This window comes from Schistocerca cancellata, chromosome 5 (genome assembly GCF_023864275.1).
Source record: "Schistocerca cancellata isolate TAMUIC-IGC-003103 chromosome 5, iqSchCanc2.1, whole genome shotgun sequence".
NCBI classification, from domain to species: domain Eukaryota; kingdom Metazoa; phylum Arthropoda; class Insecta; order Orthoptera; family Acrididae; genus Schistocerca; species Schistocerca cancellata.
This window is the reverse complement of record NC_064630.1, coordinates 359,886,523-359,909,434: the sequence shown is the minus strand read 5'-3', so window position 1 is coordinate 359,909,434 and position 22,912 is coordinate 359,886,523. Positions and strand designations below refer to the sequence as shown.

The 22,912-nt window shown below is 37.9% G+C and overlaps 1 protein-coding gene across 2 annotated transcripts in view; it reads right to left on the bottom strand.

The window, feature by feature from the left end:
* LOC126188040 (laminin subunit gamma-1-like) overlaps positions 1–22,912 on the bottom strand; it is a 330,648-nt gene that overhangs the window by 128,207 nt on the left and 179,529 nt on the right. For both annotated transcript variants that reach the window (XR_007537820.1, XM_049929467.1), the window contains exons 8-9: positions 12,257–12,478; positions 1,279–1,461 (exon numbers count right to left, since the gene is read on the bottom strand). Coding sequence is in view for 1 of the 2 variants with exons in the window: in XM_049929467.1 (XP_049785424.1) it covers positions 1,279–1,461; positions 12,257–12,478 (405 nt within the window). In the remaining variant the exon portion in view is untranslated. The remainder of the gene's footprint in view (positions 1–1,278; positions 1,462–12,256; positions 12,479–22,912) is intronic.

Genomic DNA, 22,912 nt, shown 5'->3' with positions numbered 1-22,912 from the left:
TGTTCATGCAGTAAAACTGCTGTATCAGGAATGACATTTTGATTTATTACTGCTTTACTACTAACTCTATTCATGACATTTTGCAGACAGAACTCATGTATAACACTGAACACAAATGCAAAACTATGTCATTGTATGACACTCAGTTCAGGAGATATAACATCATAAATGCTAAGATGCATGAGAAACCGCCACATCATGCATGGCAATTTAATTTATTACTTCTTTACTACTAACTCTACTCCGAACACATTTCATAGACAATATCTGCACATACCATTGAATGTACCTGCAAAATTATATCACTGTAAAACACACACTTCAGGAGATAAAACATCATAATGATTGAGCTGCATGAAAATGAAAGGGCAGCCAAAATCCGCTTGAGATACAGGGGATATTTGACTAAAAATATGTGTGGATAAGAACCAGCAAGTTCCTATTAGGGTAGGTGTGATGGACAGGGAGCAGATGGAGAGACAGAGAGGGGAAGGAGGAGATGGACACAGCTGTGGGGAAGGAGGAGATGGACAGAAAGAAGAGAAGGTGGAGATGGAGAGAGAAAGGAAAGAGAAGGAGATGGACAGAGAAAGGAGAGAAGGGGCTGGAGAGACAGGAAGGGGAGGAGATGGGCAGGCAGAGGGGGCAGAAGGAGACTGAAGATGAGAGAAGGAGGTGGACAGAGAGAGGTGGAGGAGAAGACAGTTGAGAGAGGGTGAGTAATAGGTGAACAGGGATGGGAGGAGGAGGAAATGGACAGTGAAGGGGGACAGGAATTACACAAATGATGGTGAAGTAATTAAGAAAATATAGCAAAAACTGTAAATGTGATGACACAAAACGATTGTGATCAATGAATAAAACTGATTAAAAATTATGTTGTTATTAAATATGTAAAACTGTGTTTTTGTTAAACATGTAAAAGATTAAAATAACATAACTGGATGGTAAATAATTTAGGGGTAAAGCAGACCAATCACCAAATAGCCAAAGTTTTGTGGCATTGAAAGGCTCATACAAAAGAGAAAGAAAACTTGCCAGCTTTTGGAATCAATCCTCTGTTGAGCTAGGAAGACACATATGCACAAGCACACATGCACATGCACCCCCCCCCCCCCCTCCCACACACACACACACACACACTGTACCCCACATTGTGCCATCTGGACACAGTCTTGTGTTGACAAAGTTATTATCTAGCTGTGTTAAACTTGCCTCAGTTATATATAATAAAAGAGGACATGTCAGTGCTTGTATTAAACTTTAGCACAAGTGTACCTGTATAACCAACTGGACATTCCAGGCAAACAATATTGCTTCCATTGTAAAGACAGGGTCCACCATTTGGACAAGGACATGGCATGCAATCAAATGCTGACCCTTGTAAAGCATTTCCATAAAATCCTTTTGCACATAACTCACAATTATGACCAGCTGTATTGTTCTGGCAGTTACATTGTCCTGAAAAATAAAATTGGATGGTTTGTACATAAAATATAACAGAATTCTGTCCATTTCAAGCATTAGCATTATTACTGCAAGTTTACTGTCTTTCACATATGAACAAATTAACTTTAAAACTAGCTTTCTAGTTAGCATCAACAATTGCAAAAGATGCAACTTTGTTACATTTAGGTAAATGAGATAAAATAAATACAAAGGAAAATGGCAGTTGCAGTACTTCACAAGTGAATTAAATGGTACCAAGAAGAACTTGAGAACAGCTGAAACTGTGATGTGTAAAAGTGAACATCAGTAAGTAAAAGAAGCTGACAGATATCACAACTTTGTACTTAAGGGGACTACACTACAATTTCAACATAGAAGTGTTTCTAAATGTGACAAACAGTTTACTGCTACAAAAAATATCTGAATTTAGTGACAATATATTTTAAACATACATGATTTATAGCTACATGATAAAGTAAGAAAGAGTTTTATAAGAATAAGTAATAATTTCTTGCAAGAAGCTGCAGTGTGAAATGCATCAGGGGGGTGGGCAAGGTTCCTTCAGTGAAGATACAGTTTTGTAAGGGTATAAAACTATACAAATGACCATATGAAGGTAATATTTGGATTCATCGATTCATTGTGGGCTGTTACTGATAAGAGCCTTCCATTTGTTTTTTTGTCACAGCAAAATATTTTCCAAAAAACATGTGTCATCCTATTGATCATTTTGCACTACAGAACGATAAGTAGAGATACACTCTTGGAAAAAAACTATTTGTTTAATATTGCATTTTTGTTTTATACTGTACATTACATTTGTAATGATCAACAAATAGATAACCTAAATTTCAAGAATTTTATTTGGGACAGTGTACATTTTTTACTCAAAGTGTAGATATCTGATACATGATACAAATATGCAATTAGTTTTATGGAAAGCATGTCATCAGATGAAAATTATGGGAAGGTCATAATTTAAACAAACATGTGAAATCTAGAAATTTTTATGTCAAACCTGTTATTAATTTAAATAATAATGTTTGTACTGAAATATTAAAATTGTAGAATCCAGAAACATAAAATTTGTTTATAACTGAGGTACTAATTGAAAAGTATTGTAATTAGAAAAGTTTAATTTTTCAGAATATTCTAGCATCAAACAGTAACCTATAAATAAATGAGAAGCACACCAGATGCAGCTTCAATTAGTCACTTGTTGTTGAAATTTAAACACGAGTTCAGTCTTTCAAATGTGAGTTTTTATAAAAGAAATTATTACTTACAATATACATTCTCAAACTGTAATTGCGAAGAAGCCACTTCAGTAGAAAATAAACAGAAAAGGTGTGTGTGAAGGATTGTTCCAATCATAAATATGAAAATCTGTCCAGCAAAGCTGATTTATTTATTTATTTATTTATTATTTGTCCCGTAGATCAAATCAGTACAATGGCTTGTACAACTGATATGGGATAAGTCAATACAAATATACAGTTTACAGGAGTCTAAAATAGTAAACAAGAATACAGAGGAAAGATTATTTTACATTACCTACAAAATTATGTTACTTAAAGTTACAGCTTTACAGAGAATTGTTACATGATGTGACAAAACTGACTTAACAACATTCAGCTTTGATACTTTATCATGCACTAAGACAATTTTGATTCCAAATATTCCTGGATGGTATAAAAGCATTCTTTTATTAAAAGAGATTTCACTGTCTGTTTGAATTTATTTATTTCTTGGATTTCTTGTATAAAAGTTGGAAGATGATTATATAATTTTATTCCCATGCACTTGACACCATCACTGTACAGTTTTGTTGAGTGGGGAAGTATTCTTAGAGAGGTTTTTGATCTTGTGTCATAATCGTGCTAATTTTGTTGATACTTTTTTTGGTAAAGAATAATAATTCTAGTATGTATTGGCATGGGAGGGGCAAAATATTTAGTTTCTTAAATAATGGTTTACTAGTGTCTCTTTGTTTTTTGAACATAATTGTTCTGACTATCTTCTTTTGCAGTTTGAATATCTTAATTGATTCAGACTTTTGGCCCCAGAAGATGATTCCGTAGTTAAGTATGGAGTGAAAGAGTGCATGGTACATTGTGGTTAGGGTACTTGTGTTATTGACATTCCTTATTGATCTAATCATGAAGCATACTTTACTAAGTTTTGTGCTGGTAACGTCAATGTGCCTTTTCCATGTGAGCGTATCAGTAATAGTGACCCCCAAAAATTTTATTTCATTTTCAAGTTTAACATTATTTTTTTCCAGTGATATAGTTGGTAGTAATGGATTTCTGTTTTGGGCAGTGTGAAAGGTTATTCCAATTGTCTTTTTTGCATTAATCAGCAGCCTATTACTTTGAAGCCATGGACTTATTTGATCTGTGGTTCTATCTATATTAGATTGGAGAATTTGTTCGGACGCAGATATGAGTATAGAGGTGTCGTCAGCAAATAAAAGGGTTTTTGTGTTTGGTAGGCTGTGAGGAAGGTCATTTATCTAAAGTAAGAACAGCAAAGGGCCCAGGATGGAGCCTTGGGGAACGCCTTGCTTTATGGTATGTATGGAGGAATGTACAGTGCTAGCTGTACCTGTGAGCTTAGTTTCATTTAATTCGACACACTGCTGTCGATCTTCCAGATAGCTTTTAAACCAGTCATAGGCATTTCCTCTTATCCCATAGGAATGCATCTTTTGCAGAAGTATACTATGATTAACCATGTCGAATGCCTTTGTTAGATCTAGGAAGATACCTATGGCTGGGAGTTTTTTGTCCACAAGCTCCAGTGCATGATCTAGAAATTCTTGTATTGCATATGTTGTAGCTTTCTTACTTTGGAAGCAGGTGACAGGATATTTTCTTTGTCTAGAAAGGACACGATTCTGGTGGCCATTATATATTCAAATACTTTACTAAAAGTTGAAAGCAGTGCAATGGGTCGATAATTACTGGGATCCTCTTTGCTTGCTTTTTTTGTGGGCAGGTATAATTTTTGCAATTTTGAGCATACTAGGAAATGTACCATTCAGGAATGAGAAGTTTATTATGTGAGCTAGGGGTTTACTGATAGAGTTACTGCAATTATGAAGGAGGAAGCATGGGATTTGATCTTGTCCAGCAGATGATTTTTTTAAATTTTGCTATGAAGTGTCTTTTCTATTTCAATTTCAGATGTAGGCCTTAGAAATAGAGTCTCAGAGCATAAGTTTGGTTCTAGTTGTAAGGGACAGCAATTTTTAAGATGGTTAGCCAGGTTTTCTACTGTTTCTGTAAACTGGAGACTAATTTTCCATTTATTTTTAAGCTAATATCACTTTGTAGCTGTTTTCCTCTATTAGTATTCATATTAATAAGTTGCCACATGCTTTTGCTCTTATTTGATGACAATTTGAGGTAGTTATCATTCTGTAGCTTTTTGGCTGCATTTACTACATTCTTTAATATCTTTTTATATAGAGTAAAGTATGACTTAAATGCTTCACTACTGCCTAGTTTGGATTTGCTCATGTAAAAAAGTTCTCTTTTTCTTTGTGATGATCCAATGATTCCTGGGGTGATCCAGCTGGGGAGTTTTCTATCTTTGGTGATACATTTTTTTTTAAGGGAAAGTGGCAATTAAAATAATAACAGAAAATATCCAAGAATGCTTCATATTTGCTGTCTGCTGTTTGAGGCTCGTATACATTTTGCCAGTTTTCATTTTGTATATCAAAGAGGAAAGTATCCATGTGGGTTATATTGAAGTTTCTCCTCTGTACAGTGATTTTATTGTGTTTGTGACTGTTATTTTGCAACCAGACCTGCATAATTAATGCATTGTGGTCTGAAAATCCTAGTTTGACAGAGGATACAGTACAATTTATAGTGCTTGCTACTTGATCCAGACAAGTGGTACTGTGATTTGTTATCCTGGTTGGAGTGTTAACCATTAGGTCTAGGTTGTAGCTGTTCATAAAATTTTTAATGCTTAGATGGCTGGAGTTTTCTGAGAGAAAATCTATATTATAGTCACCACATATTAGAACACTATATGATTTTCTTTTACTTAGATTTTCTATTACTGGTGCTAGATTTTTGTAGAAAGTCCCTATGTTACCAGAGGGTGACCTGTAAAGTGCTATTATATAAACATTTAGATCTGTAAGCTCTACACCTGACAGTTCTATATCTTTTTCAATACTATATGAATTGCAAATATCAAGAGGTGTAGCAGTAATGTTGTCTTTTACAAATATGCAACTGCCTCCACCTTTGTAAGATGTTCTTGAGAAGTGACCCACGAGTTTAAAATTTGGTATCACAACACTTTATATTTCAAAAGACCTCATGAAATGTTCATTAATACATAATATCTGTGTATCTGACAGTTCACTTGCACTTGATAACAAAATTTCTAATTCATTAAGTTTGGTTTTGAGCCCTTGTACATTATGGATGTATACTTTTAGATTAAGAATTTTTTTGTTTAATTTTTTTACACATTGGTGAGGAGGTTCAGACTTTACCTTATTTACTACAATTTGCTGATGGAGTCCTTTGCCAGTTTTATGGTGTATCTTTAACTTGTTTGATGATGCTAAGTTTTTTCTTTTCTCAGAGGAGGATAGAAAAAATCCTGATGATGCAAGTGTTTATCTACAACTATTCTAGCAGAAGACAAGAAAAATATAAGCAGCTTTATTAGAGTTTGTGAGACTTTCTTCCAAATGACAACTCTATTGTGCAACAGTTGTTGTTTAGCAACCCAGCATTAATAATGAATCATACTGCATGTTCTATTTAACAATATTCAACTATATGTGGAGATTTTGAAGAAAGAAATATAAATAGTTCATGTAGCTAATTTGGGAAATATACTTAGAAGTGCCATCTGAAAACACTTTTAAATCCATGTGAGAACTGCTTCACCTGTTTGCCTTAGGCAGTTCAAAACACACACCGTTACATCTGCTAATTCACTTACATCTGATACACAATTGATGTTATACATTTTCTAAAATTGACAGCAAAATACACATTTTCATTTATGCCTAAATGTCTTCAAAGTAATCCAACACTAATATTAAAACTGTAAATCAATCATTTGAAAAGTAGTACCAGTACAGAAAGTATCTTAATACCTATAGAAAAGAAAAAGAACAGCAAAAAGTGTGAGGAATATAGAACAGTGAGCCTAATATTGCATGCAGCCAAAGTCTTGCTGAGGACACTCAACAGAAGGCTATATGGAAAGCTGAATTGCTTAATAGGAGATGAACAATTTTTTTTTTTTTTTTCAGGTGAGGAGTGGGAACTAGAGATGCCATTGGGCTACTGAGAGTGATTGGGGGGGGGGGGGGGGAGGTACATGGAGAAGAAAAGGAAGGTGTATGTTGTGTTCATTGATCATGAGAAGGCTTTTGACTGTGTCATATGGGACAAACTGATGGAAATCTTAAGGAAACATGTAGTTGACTGGAGGGATAGACAGCTAATTAGAAATTGTATTTGAACCAGACAGCAAGAGTAAGAATAGGAAGTGTGATGAATGAAGAAATTGAACTGGGAAGAGGTGTAAGACAGGTTGTTGTTTATCACCAACACTGTTCAATATATATCTGGAGGAAATTATTAGTGAAAGCTTTGATGGAAGGAGAGGAGTTTGTATAGGGGGTCAGAGAGTGGATTGGTGTGTGAGATGGTTGTGATGGCAGAGAGTGCAAGAGAGATGAAACAAATGTTAGATGATCTAAACACAAAATTAGAAGTCTATGGAATGAAGATTAACAAGAAGAAAACAAAAAGTGTGGTAATTGGAGGAAAGGGAAAAAAAGGCCGTATGAAAATAGGGGGAGAGGAAATAGAGCAAGTGAATAACTTCAATTACTTGGGAAGTGTAATAATGGATGAAATGTACTGCTCAACAGAAATTAGGAAAAGAATTGCAATGGCAAAAGAAGGATTCAAGATGAAACAGAAATTACTTTGTGGGGCCACTAAACAAAGATCTGAGGAAAAGACTTGCCAATTGCTACATCTGGAGCGTTGCACCATATGGTGCAGAGACCTGGACATTGAGGAAGGAAGATGAAAGAAGATTGGAGGCACTTTTTTTTTTTTTTTTTTTTTTTTTGGTCATCAGTCTACTGACTGGTTTGATGCGGCCCACCATGAATTCCTTTCCTGTGCTAACCTCTTCATCTCAGAGTAGCACTTGCAACCTACGTCATCAATTATTTGCTTGACGTATTCCAATCTCTGTCTTCCTCTAAAGTTTTTGCCCTCTACAGCTCCCTCTAGTACCATGGAAGTCATTCCCTCATGTCTTAGCAGATGTCCTATCATCCTGTCCCTTCTCCTTATCAGTGTTTTCCACATATTCCTTTCCTCTCCGATTCTGTGTAGAACCTCCTCATTCCTTACCTTATCAGTCCACCTAATTTTCAACATTCGTCTATAGCACCACATCTCAAATGCTTCGATTCTCTTCTGTTCTGGTTTTCCCACAGTCCATGTTTCACTACCATACAATGCTGTACTCCATACATACATCCTCAGAAATTTCTTCCTCAAATTAAGGCCGGTATTTGATATTAGTAGACTTCTCTTGGCCAGAAATGCCTTTTTTGCCATAGCGAGTCTGCTTTTGATGTCCTCCTTGCTCCGTCCGTCATTGGTTATTTTACTGCCTAGGTAGCAGAATTCCTTAACTTCATTGACTTTGTGCCCATCAATCCTGATGTTAAGTTTCTCGCTGTTCTCATTTCTACTACTTCTCATTACCTTCGTCTTTCTCTGATTTACTCTCAAACCATACTGTGTACTCATTAGACTGTTCATTCTGTTCAGCAGATCATTTAATTCTTCTTCACTTTCACTCAGGATAGCAATGTCATCAGCGAATTGTATCATTGATATCCTTTCACCTTGTATTTTAATTCCACTCCTGAACCTTTCTTTTATTTCCATCATTGCTTCCTCGATGTACAGATTGAAGAGTAGGGGCGAAAGGCTACAGCCTTGTCTTACACCCTTCTTAATACGAGCACTTCGTTCTTGATCATCCACTCTTATTATTCCCTCTTGGTTGTTGTACATATTGTATATGACCCGTCTCTCCTTATAGCTTACCCCTACTTTTTTCAGAATCTTGAACAGCTTGCACCATTTTATATTGTCGAACGCTTTTTCCAGGTCGACAAATCCTATGAAAGTGTCTTGATTTTTCTTTAGCCTTGCTTCCATTATTAGCCGTAACGTCAAAATTGCCTCTCTCATCCCTTTACTTTTCCTAAAGCCAAACTGATCGTAATCCTAGCGCATTCTCAATTTTCTTTTCCATTCTTCTGTATATTATTCTTGTAAGCAGCTTCAATGCATGAGCTGTTAAGCTGATTGTGCGATAATTCTCGCACTTGTCAGCTCTTGCCGTCTTTGGAATTGTGTGGATGATGCTTTACCGAAAGTCAGATAGTATATCGCCAGACTCATATATTCTACACACCAACGTGAATAGTCGTTTTGTTGCCACTTCCCCCAATGATTTTAGAAATTCTGATGGGATGTTATCTATCCCTTCTGCCTTATTTGACCATAAGTCCTCCAAAGCTCTTTTAAATTCCTATTCTAATACTGGATCCCCTATCTCTTCTAAATCGACTCCTGTTTCTTCTTCTATCACATCAGACAAATCTTCACCCTCATAGAGGCTTTCAATGTATTCTTTCCACCTATCTGCTCTCTCCTCTGCATTTAACAGTGGAATTCCCGTTGCACTCTTAATGTTACCACCGTTGCTTTTAATGTCACCAAAGGTTGTTTTGACTTTCCTGTATGCTGAGTCTGTCCTTCCGACAATCATATCTTTTTCCATGTCTTCACATTTTTCCTGCAGCCATTTCATCTTAGCTTCCCTGCACTTCCTATTTATTTCATTCCTCAGCAACTTGTATTTCTGTATTCCTGATTTTCCCGGAATATGTTTGTACTTCCTCCTTTCATCAATCAACTGAAGTATTTCTTCTGTTATCCATGGTTTCTTCGCAGCTACCTTCTTTGTACCTATGTTTTCCTTCCCAACTTCTGTGATGGCCCTTTTTAGAGATGTCCATTCCTCTTCAACTGTACTGCCTACTGCACTATTCCTTATTGCTGTATCTATAGCCTTAGAGAACTTCAAACATACCTCGTCATTCCTTAGTACTTCCGTATCCCACTTCTTTGCGTATTGATTCTTCCTGACTAATGTCTTGAACTTCAGCCTACTCTTCATCACTACTATATTGTGATCTGAGTCTATATTTGCTCCTGGGTATGTCATACAATCCAGTATCTGATTTCGGAATCTCTGTCTGACCATGATGTAAATCTAATTGAAATCTTCCCGTATCTCCCGGCCTTTTCCAAGTATACCTCCTCCACTTGTGATTCTTGAACAGGGTATTCGCTATTACTAGCTGAAACTTGTTACAGAACTCAATTAGTCTTTCTCCTCTTTCATTCCTAGTCCCAAGCCCATATTCTCCTGTAACCTTTTCTTCTACTCCTTCCCCTACAACCGCATTCCAGTCACCCATGACTATTAGATTTTTGTCCCCCTTTACATACTGCATTACCCTTTCAATATCCTCATACACTTTCTCTATCTGTTCATCTTCAGTTTGCGACGTCGGCATGTATACCTGAACTATCATTGTCGGTGTTGGTCTGCTGTTGATTCTGATTAGAACAACCCGGTCACTGAACTGTTCACAGTAATACATCCTCTGCCCTACCTTCCTATTCATAATGAATCCTACACCTGTTATACCATTTTCTGTTGCTGTTGATATTACCCGATACTCATCTGACCAGAAATCCTTGTCTTCCGTCCACTTCACTTCACTGACCCCTACTGTATCTAGATTGAGCCTTTGCATTTCCCTTTTCAGATTTTCTAGTTTCCCTACCATGTTCAAGCTTCTGACATTCCACACCCTGACTCGTAGAACATTATCCTTTCGTTGATTATTCAATCTTTTTCTCATGATAACCTCCCCCTTGGCAGTCCCCTCCCGGAGATCCGAATGGGGGACTATTCCAGAATCTTTCGCCAATGGAGAGATCATCATGACACTTCTTCAATTACAGGCCACATGTCCTGTGGATACACGTTACGTGTCTTTAATGCAGTGGTTTCCATTGCCTTCTGCATCCTCATGTCGTTGATCATTGCTGATTCTTCTGCCTTTAGGGGCAATTTCCCACCCCTAGGACAAGAGAGTGCCCTGAACCTCTATCCGTTCCTCCGCCCTCTTTGACAAGGCCGTCGGCAGAATGAGGCTGACTTCTTATGCCGGAAGTCTTCGACCGCCAATGCTGATTATTTATCAAAATTTAGGCAGTGGCGGGGATCGAACCCGGGACCGAAGACGTTTTGATTATGAATCAAAGATGCTATACCCCCCCCCTTTTTTTTCGCTTTTGTTTGTTGAATCTGCTCGGGGCGGACGTCGTAAGACACCCGTTTAAGTTCGTTGTTGATCGATTAACTCAGTTTTTTATTACAGAGGGCTGCTAACCCTCTAACCGAACAACCCTAGACTACGGGTACCCTCGTGGAGGCACTAGAGATGTGGATATTTAGAAGAATGAAAAAAAGTGAAGTGGTAAGACTGAGTAAGGAATGAAGAAGTATTAAGAATAGCTGGAGAACAAAGAAACATACTGAAAGTCATCAGAAAGAGAAAATGGAACTGCATTGGACATTGTTTGAGAAGGGACTGTTTATTGAAGGAAGGAATAGAAGGAATGGTGGAGAGAAAAAGGGGAAGAGGAAAAAGAATATATCAAATGCTCTACAATATCAAACGAGGCAAATATTAAGAAATGAAAAGACTGGCTATGGACAGACAAAAGGAATAGGCTTAATCCATGACCAGACTTGTTGTAAGGCAGAATACCATACATACATACCAGTATCATGATTTACCTTTGGCAAACACACAGAAGGACTAATACTTCCGTTAATAATGAAAAGCAACATATTAACTACCATTTTCACCAACATGTGACACTCTAGTGTTACCAGAGTTGTGGCCCACCTTATGTACAGAAATTTGCTGGATGGAGAAAAAAAAGAGGTAATGCTGACAGGCTGTTAAATTTCCTACCGTTATGTGACGAGCAATTTTTGCGTCATGAAAGTGTAAATGCACACAGCTGTGAATAGTGCTCTACTGTTGTACTAACTACTGATTCAGTTGAAGCACTGCCTGTTGATAAAAAATTGATATTTTGGCAGTACGTTTATTTAGCATTGTAAAAATGAGAAGTCCAGGATGGACCAACATGGTATTGTTAGCACTGCAATAAAGAAGTTCCATCTACATCGTGCAATTCCATGCAAATTTCATTTCACTACCAGCTATATTATCCAAAATACAGATTTATTATTTTGTGGCCTTTTTTCTACTTTTTAATATTCTGTTTTCCTTCACAAATACTAATTTTCAATGTACAAACTTCATTTTGATGTCAAGGCATTACACTGGGAATCCATGATTTACCTTTTTAACATAATTATGTGACTGTTTGTTATTTAATTCACTTTTCCCTGTACATTTGGATAAAGCATAGTTTTCAATATTCTCCCACAGGCCATCAAACTCAGTATGCATATCAAGTGAACAAGTCAGTAAAATATTTTTTGCCATTATTTGGGTCTCCATAATAATTATACTATTTGAGTATCAATTTACAATTCATTATTAAGACTGCCATATATCTTTTCTTAAGACAGAGATGAAAATTAAACTTAATTACAAAGTTACCAGTATTCTCATCACACATTTCTGCATGTCCATTGCAGCTGCAAGGCACACACACAGTCGCATGCTCATTATTTGTTTCCCAGTAAAAGCCAAGGGCACATGATTCACAAAACTGACCAGTGTAAGCATTTGGACATACACACGTTTCTACCCATTTGGCTGTGATGTCTCCCATTCCATGAACAGCTGTTCCAAGTTCCACATCGTCCAGAAATATTGTGCCTGTTAACAAAATTTGTTCAGTATCAGTGTTCAGGAATCATAGGCACAAATATCAAGGACAGGCCTGGAGTGTCTCCCCAGAATCGGTTCCAAGGCCTTTGACTTACATTGATCCTAAAATGCAAAAATTTAGAGACTTATGATAAAGATTCTGTACATTAAAATATTTTAGTAAAAAAAAGTTACAGGCTAGTGGTTAAGGTGACTGGTGGTTATAAACAGAAAATCTGGGTACAAACCCATCTGGCACAAATTTTCAATTTGTCATTAAACATCTTTTTAATAAAAAACTTCAAAATGTACTTCAAATACTGTAATGACCTATACTATGCTTGTATGTTTCAGTGCTTGATCTGGGACTAAGGGAAAGGAGGAAAAATGGAAGATACACAATGCTCATAAAACAAATTTGTCTCACTATAATAAGGCAGTACATAGATTCTTCTTCAAAAGGAAGACAGCCCACGACAGGAACATGTTGGCAATAAAGTTCTTAAGCTCCAGAACACAGCAGTATTTTAAGTTGTATGCCAAATTAGTCTGAGAGAGCAAACATGTCTATTTGTCATTTTACATAGCCGCAGAATAATTAGAGCCCTATTGAAATTTAATGTAACAATAAAAACAGTGTAATTTCTCCTTTTATATTTTTTTTTAGATGTAACCATTTTCAAAATAATTTTCCATAAGTCACGATCTACATTTACATCTATGTCTACATCTACATACTCCACAAGCTACTGTACAGGACTTGAAAAAGGGTACCCTGTACCATAACTAGTCATTTCCTTTCCTGTTTCACTCACAAAAAGTGCAAGAGAAAAATGACTGTCTACAAGCCACAGTATGAGCTCTAATTTCTTGTATCTTATCTTCATGATCCCTACATGAAATGTATGTTAACAGCAATAGGAAATTCTGCAGTCAGCTTCAAACGCCAGTTCTCTAAACTGTCTCAGTAGTGTTCTTCAAAATGAATGTCTTTTTCCCTCCAGGATTCCCACTTGAACTCCTGAAGCATGTCTGTAACACTTGCAAGCTGATAGAAGCTACCGGTATCAAATCTTGCAGCTTGACTCTGAATTGCTTTGCTGTCTTCTTTCAATCTGATCTCTTGCAGATCCCAAACACTCAAATGGTACTCAAGAATAGGTCACACTAGCACCCTATATGCGCTCTCCTTTACAGATGACCTACTTTTTCCCAATATTCTCCCAATAAACCAAAGTCTACCATTCACTTTCCACATCACAACCCTCATATGCTTGTTCCATTTTATATCGCTTCACAATGTTATGTCCAGGAATGTAAATAGCATGACTGTGTCAATGCTGCATCCAAACATTACGGGTTTGTTTTTCCTACTCATCCACATTAACTTACATTTTTATACATTAACAGCCAGCTGCCATTTATCACACCAATTAGAAATTTTGCCTACGCCATCTTGTATCAAGTTACAGTCACTTATCTTCAACACCTGCCTGTAAACCACAGCATCATCATTGAATAGCCACAGATTGCTGCCCACCCTGTCTGCCACATCACTTATATATATAGAAAACATCAACGGTACTATCACACTTCCATGTGGTACTTCTGATGTTACCCCTGTCTCCAATGAACACACACCATTGAGGACAACATACTGGGTTCTATTACTTAAGAAGTCTTCCAGACAGTCCTATCCATATGCATGTACCTTTGTTAACAGTTTGCAGTGGGATGCCGTGTCGAATGCTTTTTGGAAACCTAGAAATATGAAAAGCTGCCCATTGCCCTTCATCCACATTTCACAGTATATCATACAATGGAAATTCAGGATGGAATGTAACGATATTATTAAAAGGATAGTTGCTACTCATCATATAACAGAGATTTTGAGTCACAGATAGGCACAACAAAAAAACTTACAAAATAAGGTTTTGGCCAACAAGGCCTTCATCAAAAATAGACAAAAAACACACACACACACAAATGCTACTCATACAGACATGACCACAGTCTCATGTGAGATAAGAACAAGCTGGGTTTGACACAAGCAATGGTTTCTAAAGCCATGCTGATTCATGGACATGAGCTTTTTGGTTTCTAAGAAATTTATTGTACATACTGTATTTGAACTCAGAGTGTGCTTTAGAATTCTGCAGAAAACTGATGTTAAGTATGTTTGTCTGTAATTTTTGTGGGTCCATTCTTTTACCCTTCTTATATACATTCTTGACACTTTGCAATACTTGAGAGATTCATGATAATTGCAAACTAAGTAAGGGGCCAATGATATAGACTACATTTTGTAAAACCAAACTGAGATTCCATCCGGACCTGGTGACTTATCTGTGTTCAACTTTTTCAGTTGTTTTTCTGTGCAAGGGTGATACTTTTAATCTCACAAACAACAAGTCGTTTACATTCTCAGGATTCATTCACTTTAACATAACAGCTACTCTCTCTTACTGCTCAGTAATGTTGTCTTGGCTGATTTCTTCTCGTCTAGCAACACAGCATTTATAATTTCCAATGAAAGACAGAACCTCCTCCATTTGGGTTGTTCAGCTAGAACAAATGCTTCATTATCCACTACCTGTTAGCGTATTAGTGTGGAATAAAATATTTATTCCACCTGAATAGCCTAAGTGAAAAAATGAAATGAAACAATGATATGGCATTGATGGCCAGGAGACCCTCCTGGAGAAGTTGGGCCACTGAGTGCAAGTCTTTTCATTCAACACCACATAGGGCAACTTGCATGTTGATAAGAATGAAATGATAATGAGGACAACACCACACCCAATCCCTGAGTGGCGAAAATCTCCAACCTGGCCAGGAAATCGAACCCAGGCCTGCTGCATGGCAATCATATGCACTGACCACTCAGCTCAACGGGTGAGTGAAAATGGTTCTGTCTTTCAATATAATGAACAATTTTATCCTACAGATGCTGTGTTATATGTAATATTGGTTATCCTAAGGTAAGTTTGTGTCTGTTGTTACTGTTAATGTTCATTTGTTGAAATTCATAGGATATTTCTCATTAGCAAGATGATTTCTTTCCATCTTCAGGAAATGGACCATAATTTTTCACTTCTCCTAAGTAGGACTCTACCATTGAAGATGTCTCCCTTACTCATGTACAAGTCATGATCAGAAAGCATATTTTTATATTTTTTTAGAAAAAGTGTAGTTAAAAAAAATAACTGGGTACTGTTGATAACACTTAATGACTATTTTTCCACATAATTACCATCCCATTCAATGCATGTGGTGAGCTGTCGCACAAGCTTCTTTATGCCCTCCTCAAAGAAATCTCCCACCAACTCCTTCCCCCACTTCAGAACCTCCTTCTACAACTGTTTGTCAGTTGAAAATTTAATTCTGCTCATGTGTACCTACAGGGTGGCGAAAAGACAATAATTTGAAGATGCCAAGTAAGGGGAATATGGAGGGTAGTTCTAAACATCCAGACCAAATGAGTTCAAGAGCACCTTGGTGGCTAAGGCTGTGTGAGGACTGGCATTTTCATGCACTCCTCTCTGCAGCATTCCCCTCCTTTTGTTGAGATTTCTTTTAGGGTCTTGCAATATTGTTGTGCATTGATGGTCTACCATCAGACAGAAATTTGACCTAACTGATGCCATTTGATTCCAAAACACTCAGTCCATGATGTTTTTGCTTGATATTGTGGTTTTGAATCTTTTGGCAGGTGGGGAATTGGTGTGATGCCACTGTGACAAGTGTCTTTTTGTCTCAGGTGTGTAATGGACTACTCATGTTTCATCTCCAATCACAATAGAAGTCAGAAAATCCTCCCCTTCCAATTCAAGTTGCTCAAGAAACTCACAGGTGCTACTTGCTTGATTTTTTTGGCTGCTCTGTCAGCTGTTTAGAGAGCCATCTAGCACACAGTTTTCGGTATCTCAGTATTTTTGCGAGTGTCTCGTATAAGAGAGTTGCAGATAAATCATAAAAATATCATCCACTGTCAATTGGTTGTATTCATGAACACTTTTCTTGAATTTTTGTACCACCTTCTCAGTCAAAATGGGAGATCGTCCACTCCTCTGTTCGTCATGAGCATTTGTTCTGTCTGAACTGAACTCCCTACATCACTTAAACAAACTCATTCTATTCATAACACCTTTGCTGTATAGCATTTTGATTCACAAATAGATTTTGACAGGTGTTATTCCTTCCATTAGTGAGATGACTATTACCAACCCTCATAAAACAAAAAACCACAGCCCGTGATGGTCACAGTAGACTTACTTTCTGAACATGCCTCACACTCCAACATTACTGTAATGATGAAACATTTTCTTTTTCACATAGTAAACAGAGCATTAATAATGCCACTAAGAGTACTCTAATATAAACAAAAAATCACTATATAAAACTGGTTCTGTTTTGAGAACACTTTGAAATAGTTAAAGCACTCTGAGAAATAAATTGTTAGTAATATCAGTGTTGTGTACCATCCAGATTAATATGGAAAATGAAACATACATATTTCTGACTGACATGGTGCAGTGGTTAACACTTGACCTCAGAAGGAGTGAGGTTCACAACCCAATTTCAATTATGCTGATTTGATTTTTCTATGCTTTCCATAAGTCATTTCAGGTGAATGCAGGGATGATACTTGAACACAGCCTCTGCAGATATTCACTTCAATCTTTGCTACAACTCTGTCTTTAATGACAACAACATCAATGGGACATTAAACATTCAAATTTCTTCCTTCTGATGCCTGCTCCCAAAGCTGTGCCAATGATAATTAATTCCCAATCCCATTTTTTCTGGCTGCACTATATGCCAACAGAAAGGTGTTTTAAAATACAGTGGAGTAGTATGTTCATGACTTAAAAGAGTAATCAATATGAATTTTGTTTTGATCTTCCTCTCTCTCTCTCTCTCTCTCTCTCTCTCTCTCTCTCTCTGTGTGTGTGTGTGTGTGTGTGTGTTTGTGTGTGTGTGTGTGTGTGTGTGTGTGTGTGTGTGTGTGTGTGCGCGCGCGTGCGTGCGTGCATGCGTGTATGGGTGTATGGGGTGTATGGGGTGTGGAGAGTGGGACAACTTTGGTCTCAGAATAAATTAACTATTTACAGTGTGATTTCTTTTTGTTTCCAGTTATTGGTGAATGTGCCCTCTGTTGTGGTACATTCCATCTGCTGTGTATCTGCTCCAGTAATCTGGCAAAAAGAAATAATACTTTCAAACTTGCTGATGTCGAGAAGCTAACACATGAAGCTCTTGGCAATGTTACTCAGCAGGACAGGGAGAGCCGAATAAAACTTGCAGAAGTATTTCAAGAAACTGATTTCTTGAACCAGGGTTTAAGAGACCATAGTGGAATCTGTGATGATACACTTGGCTGAAACCCGCGACAGTGAATCTGAAGACACAGAGCCAGAAGATCCTTCAGTTTAGGTAAGTGCCGTTTATGTAAAAAGCTAACTTGATTTAAATGTTTGTCTATTCATTTCAGTTACAGAGGACATACTGTGAATGTTTTTCCCTTACAGTAGACATCTGATAAATTTATCTTAGTTTACTCGACAGTAATTGTCAATTAAAATAAGATTGTCAATTCTGCATTATTAATAACAGTTTTTCCTAAAAACCTGTATCAAATGTCTTTACATTCGGATATAGTCTTACTGCATTCAGTTTACTTGTACATTCAAAATTTAACTCCTTTCTTTTCATAAAAGGATTTACTGGCTGTTTCATAGTAAGGGTAATGCAGTTCATAAAATGACAAATTGTTGTGGTGCTCCTGTCCTGATTGTATATGTAAACAGTGCAGTAACATCAGAACAGTCCCAGTACCTATTTTGATTCTCCAAGAAGAGCATAGAAATCTATGATATTTGATGACTTTTCCAAAATGTAGAATGTAGAACTGTATTACTTTAGTATGACAGAGGATAGTATCTGATGGCTAGAGAAATACAGGGAATTGTCTGTGATAAAACTGAACTGTTATGATGGACGAAATTTGTAACACAAGACAGGGACATTGCAGTAGTAAGAATGAGGTTTTTGTGTACCAAGCATGTATTACATCCTGAGAATAATAGGCTTACAGTAAATTTAGATAAAACTTGGGTTTCACAAAACCTTTCAAACAAATATTTTGCTCGACTTTAATGAAAATATTGGCTTCAAAATAACTACAATTACTTTTGCGTAGCGTATATTGGTGTTTTGAGTGATGGATGCAATGACAAAGGATATGTATTAGCAGCCAGTAAAATATTTTCAGGAAGTAGGGAAAATTCTCAGTCAAATCAAAGCAATCTGTCTGAACAAAACCTTGGCGACTATCTATGATGACACGGAAGTAATCTGCCTCTGTATGTGATATGATATAATAATGATGTTTGAAATGTTACCAAAAGTAATTTTGTAGTAACTTTCTCATGAGAAGTTTCTTCACAGTCCTACAGAACAAAAATTCATCAGCAACTACATTTTTTCTATGCAGTCGGCACAGTTTCACATCTCTTATAATATTTTATTTTTTATCTCAGAATACTTTTATGTTTCCAGGATGGAGCATATGCATCTGAAAACTTTGAGAATGTTCATAATTTTTTTTCAGTCCAATTATGTTAGTGATTCTGTTACTACCACAGGTTGAAGTAAAAAATTATTTTCCTCTAAAATTTCTAGTAACATTAGTTTTCATTTTTTTCCTAGCAGCTAGTGAGAATTTTGTTTTGGAAAGTACTCCATCATAATCTAGACTAAAACTAGAGTTGCCCAACATTTTTTTAAATTTTTATGAACATCTGAAATTATTGCTATTAAAAAAAAAAAACTGGCAATGCTGTAAGATGGCGAGATGACCTTTAAGCCTTATTTTCATGCCTGCCAATGTAGTTCTCCTCAACAGCAACCATGCACGATACCATCCCAATTCTACACTGATCAGCCAGAACATGACCACCACTAACCTACAAACCCATCCAGGTCATAGCATTGCCACCTGACGAGGAATAACTGCTAGTCACTCGCACATGCACATGGTGCATGTAGTATCAGTGAGCATGCTGCCCATGTGCAGAATGGGAAAGGCATGCAATCTATCCAAGTTTGACCAAAAGCAGACTGTGATGTCCAAGAGATTTGGCACAAGCATTTTGGAAACATGATTTTTCAAGTATTTGAGGACTGCTGTGGTGAGTGTTTTCACCACATGGTAAAACCAATGTGAAATCTCGATATTGTGGGGTTGGTCAGTCATCCCATTAATAACAGGTGCCGTACGTCATAGGCTGGGCAGACTGGTGAAACAGGACAGGCAGCAAACTGTGGTGGAACTAACATCAGACTTTAATGCTGAACAGAGTACAAGTGTATCCAAAGACACAGTGCACCGAACGCCCCTAACAATGGGCCTCCACAGCCGATGAGCAATGCATGTGCCAATGTTAACACCACAACATCGGCATCTATGACTGAAATGGGCACATGATGATCAGCAATGGACATTGGCACAGTGGCAGAGCATTGTACTGTCTGATGAATCCTGAAGCCTTCTTCATCATGCTGATGGGAGGATGAAAATCCATTGTCTTCCAGGGGACTAGTCCTTGTCACCGGCACCATGAGAGAAAGAAAAGCTGGTGGTGGCTCCGTTATGTTCTGAGGAACAATCACGTGGGCATCCATGGGTCCAGTGGAGTTCATGCAAGGCACCATGATGGCCAAGGAATATTGTACACTGATTGCAGACCACATACACCCCTTCATGACTATCATGTTTTCCAATGGCAGTGGCATTTTTCAACAAAATAATGTGTCATGCCACAAGCCCTGGAGTGTGATTGAATGGTTTGAGGAACACAGTGGCAAGTTCCAATTGATGTGCTGGCTCCCAAACTCACCAGATCTGAACCCATTCAAACACACTTCGTATGTGATTGAACATAGCATCAGAGCTCATCGACACCCTCCCTAGAATTTAAGGAAATAATGTGACTTGTGTGTGCAGACGTGGTGCCAACTCCCTCCAGTGACCTACCAAGGCCTCATTGCTTCCATGCCACGATGTGTTACTGCTGTTATCCATGCCAGAGGTGGACATACCAGCTATTAGGTAGGTGATCGTATCATTCTGGCTGATCAGTGTATATACTCATAGTACTAAGCTCCAACCTTACCATCCCAAACCTCCTGAGGTGCAGACCATGCCTAGTGAAATCATTTCTCCCAAAAGTTCCAGTGGACACCAATGCAATGTGCTCTTGATCAGCAGCCCTCAGTCTCATTTCCAGTTTCACATTCACTTATCATGAGAGCACTGCCAAGACAAGACCTATCAGGGTGCTGTAACAGCTTGACAATGTGTACAGTTATGCTGATAGTTAAGAACGTTATCTTGTTCATATCGTCACTTATATCGAATGCCCTGCCCTTGTCACTGTCCCCATCCAAGCTGATCACTGCTCCACCCATTACTACTTCCTTATCAACTTTTAACTCTCACAGAAATGTCCTAATTCCTTCACCATCTGATTAACTCTTGAATTTGCCTTTAAAAAGCTGGTAACCTGATACACTGATCCTAAATTCTCTTGTAACTGAGGGCCTACACCTTTGGTATGACTACTACCTAGCAGCAATACCCTCTTATTCCTTACATTAGCAATGATCTTCTTGTGGTAATCCACACATTACTACACCTCTGCCACTACTACCGCAGTGTGTGTCACACGTCTGAGCAGTGCGTTGTTCGACTGCTCCAGGCCCCCACCAGAGGCCACTCTGTTGACCATGGTCGGGGCCTCAATTGCCTGCAGCCAAAAGCCAGCAGCCCCTGGTAGGCAAATCCTCTGTATACTGCCAGTCACCAGCTCTGTCTGGGTGTGTTGCACATGTCCCTAAACTGTATTGTACTACTTATGTTTATGCTGTCATGCTGTGGCCTGATAAATAGTTGCTAGTTTCCCACATCTGTGTCCTTTATTGTGTTCAGAGTTAGAACACAATTGGTGATGAGTAGAACTTCAGTGACTGATTTTTCATATAACCTCTGTATGGAGATGGTACTTCAATCACTTTTCCACCAGCAGCAACTTACTAAGGCTGCCTTGCAAAAATCTGTGGCTACATTGACTGTTCCAGCCCCACCAGCTCTGGTAAACATGCTGTCATTTCCACAGTATGCCAACTCCGCTGAAGATTGGGATGCTTGTGAAAAACAGTTCTGCTAGCACTTTGTTGCATTTAGGGTGATGAACCAGACAATGTGTAAAGCTCTGTTTTTATCATGGAATCCTCCTTGCACGTATCAGTTGCATCAATTTCCCACTTTACAGGAACCAGCCTTCCTCTCTTTTGAGGAAGTGTATAGTTTGTTGTCTTCTTATCATTGCAAGCACACTCATGTCCTTGTCATTTGCATAGAACTTTGCCACTGCAGCATTAGCCACACCAGTCTTATTGGGATTGGGTGGTGGAGCTGTAGGGTTTGAGCTACAAGTGTCACTTTATTACTAACATCTCCGAGGAATCCTATGCCTTCTCCATGGTTAGAGATGCAATAATCTGTCTATAACTGAATAATCTGTCTATAACTTTCAGCATGAGGATCCATCCTTGGATGAAGTTTTAAATACTAGTCAGTCTTGATCCTCCCAAACTGCAGACCAGCAAACTGAAACATGGGGGGGACATTGCCATCATTGGTAGTGAATTACATTGGTGCATAGCAACAGGCTTGCTGAGTAAAGAGGAAGTCGATTGTGTGTAAACCAGGAAACCACCCTGTTGGCAGCAACAACAAGGACACTATGCAGCACTTCCATCATTACCTCCTTGCTTCATGCAACATGAGAGAGCTGCATGTGCCAGGCCTACCTTGTGACAAGTGTCACAACGCAGTCCACGTTGCGTGGGCTGTTGTTCAGCCTTCCCCAGAACAAGTGCATGTGGATAGTCATTCTATTTCATCATTGTCTGCAGGTCAGAATAGGCTCTTTATTGAAGTATATGTGCTGAACAAAAAATTGTCACTGCCAGAGGACACCAGAGCAGCTGTTTCTCTCCTGAACTCTCAAACATACACATGGCTGGGCTCCCCAGCATTTGCTCCCATCAAATGCCATCTAGTAAGTTACAATAATCAGATATTTGGTTGTTAACTATCTCCTTGCCAAAGGTTAGATGCTTTCATTGCTTCTGAATTTTCCGTTACTGACACTATACATTTGTAACAGATCAGGCTCTCTATCAAGACCTAGAAGCATCATGTTCTGAATTTTCAGGTTTGTTTTCTGAGGGCTTAGGGTGTGCAAACAATTTCACATCACATATCTAGCTTAAACCTTTGGTTTAACTGTATTTTTTTTCTGGGTGTGGCTTGTACTTGTGTCCTTAGGTGAACAAGCTATGTCTCAATTGGAAAGCTCAACATCACTCATTGTT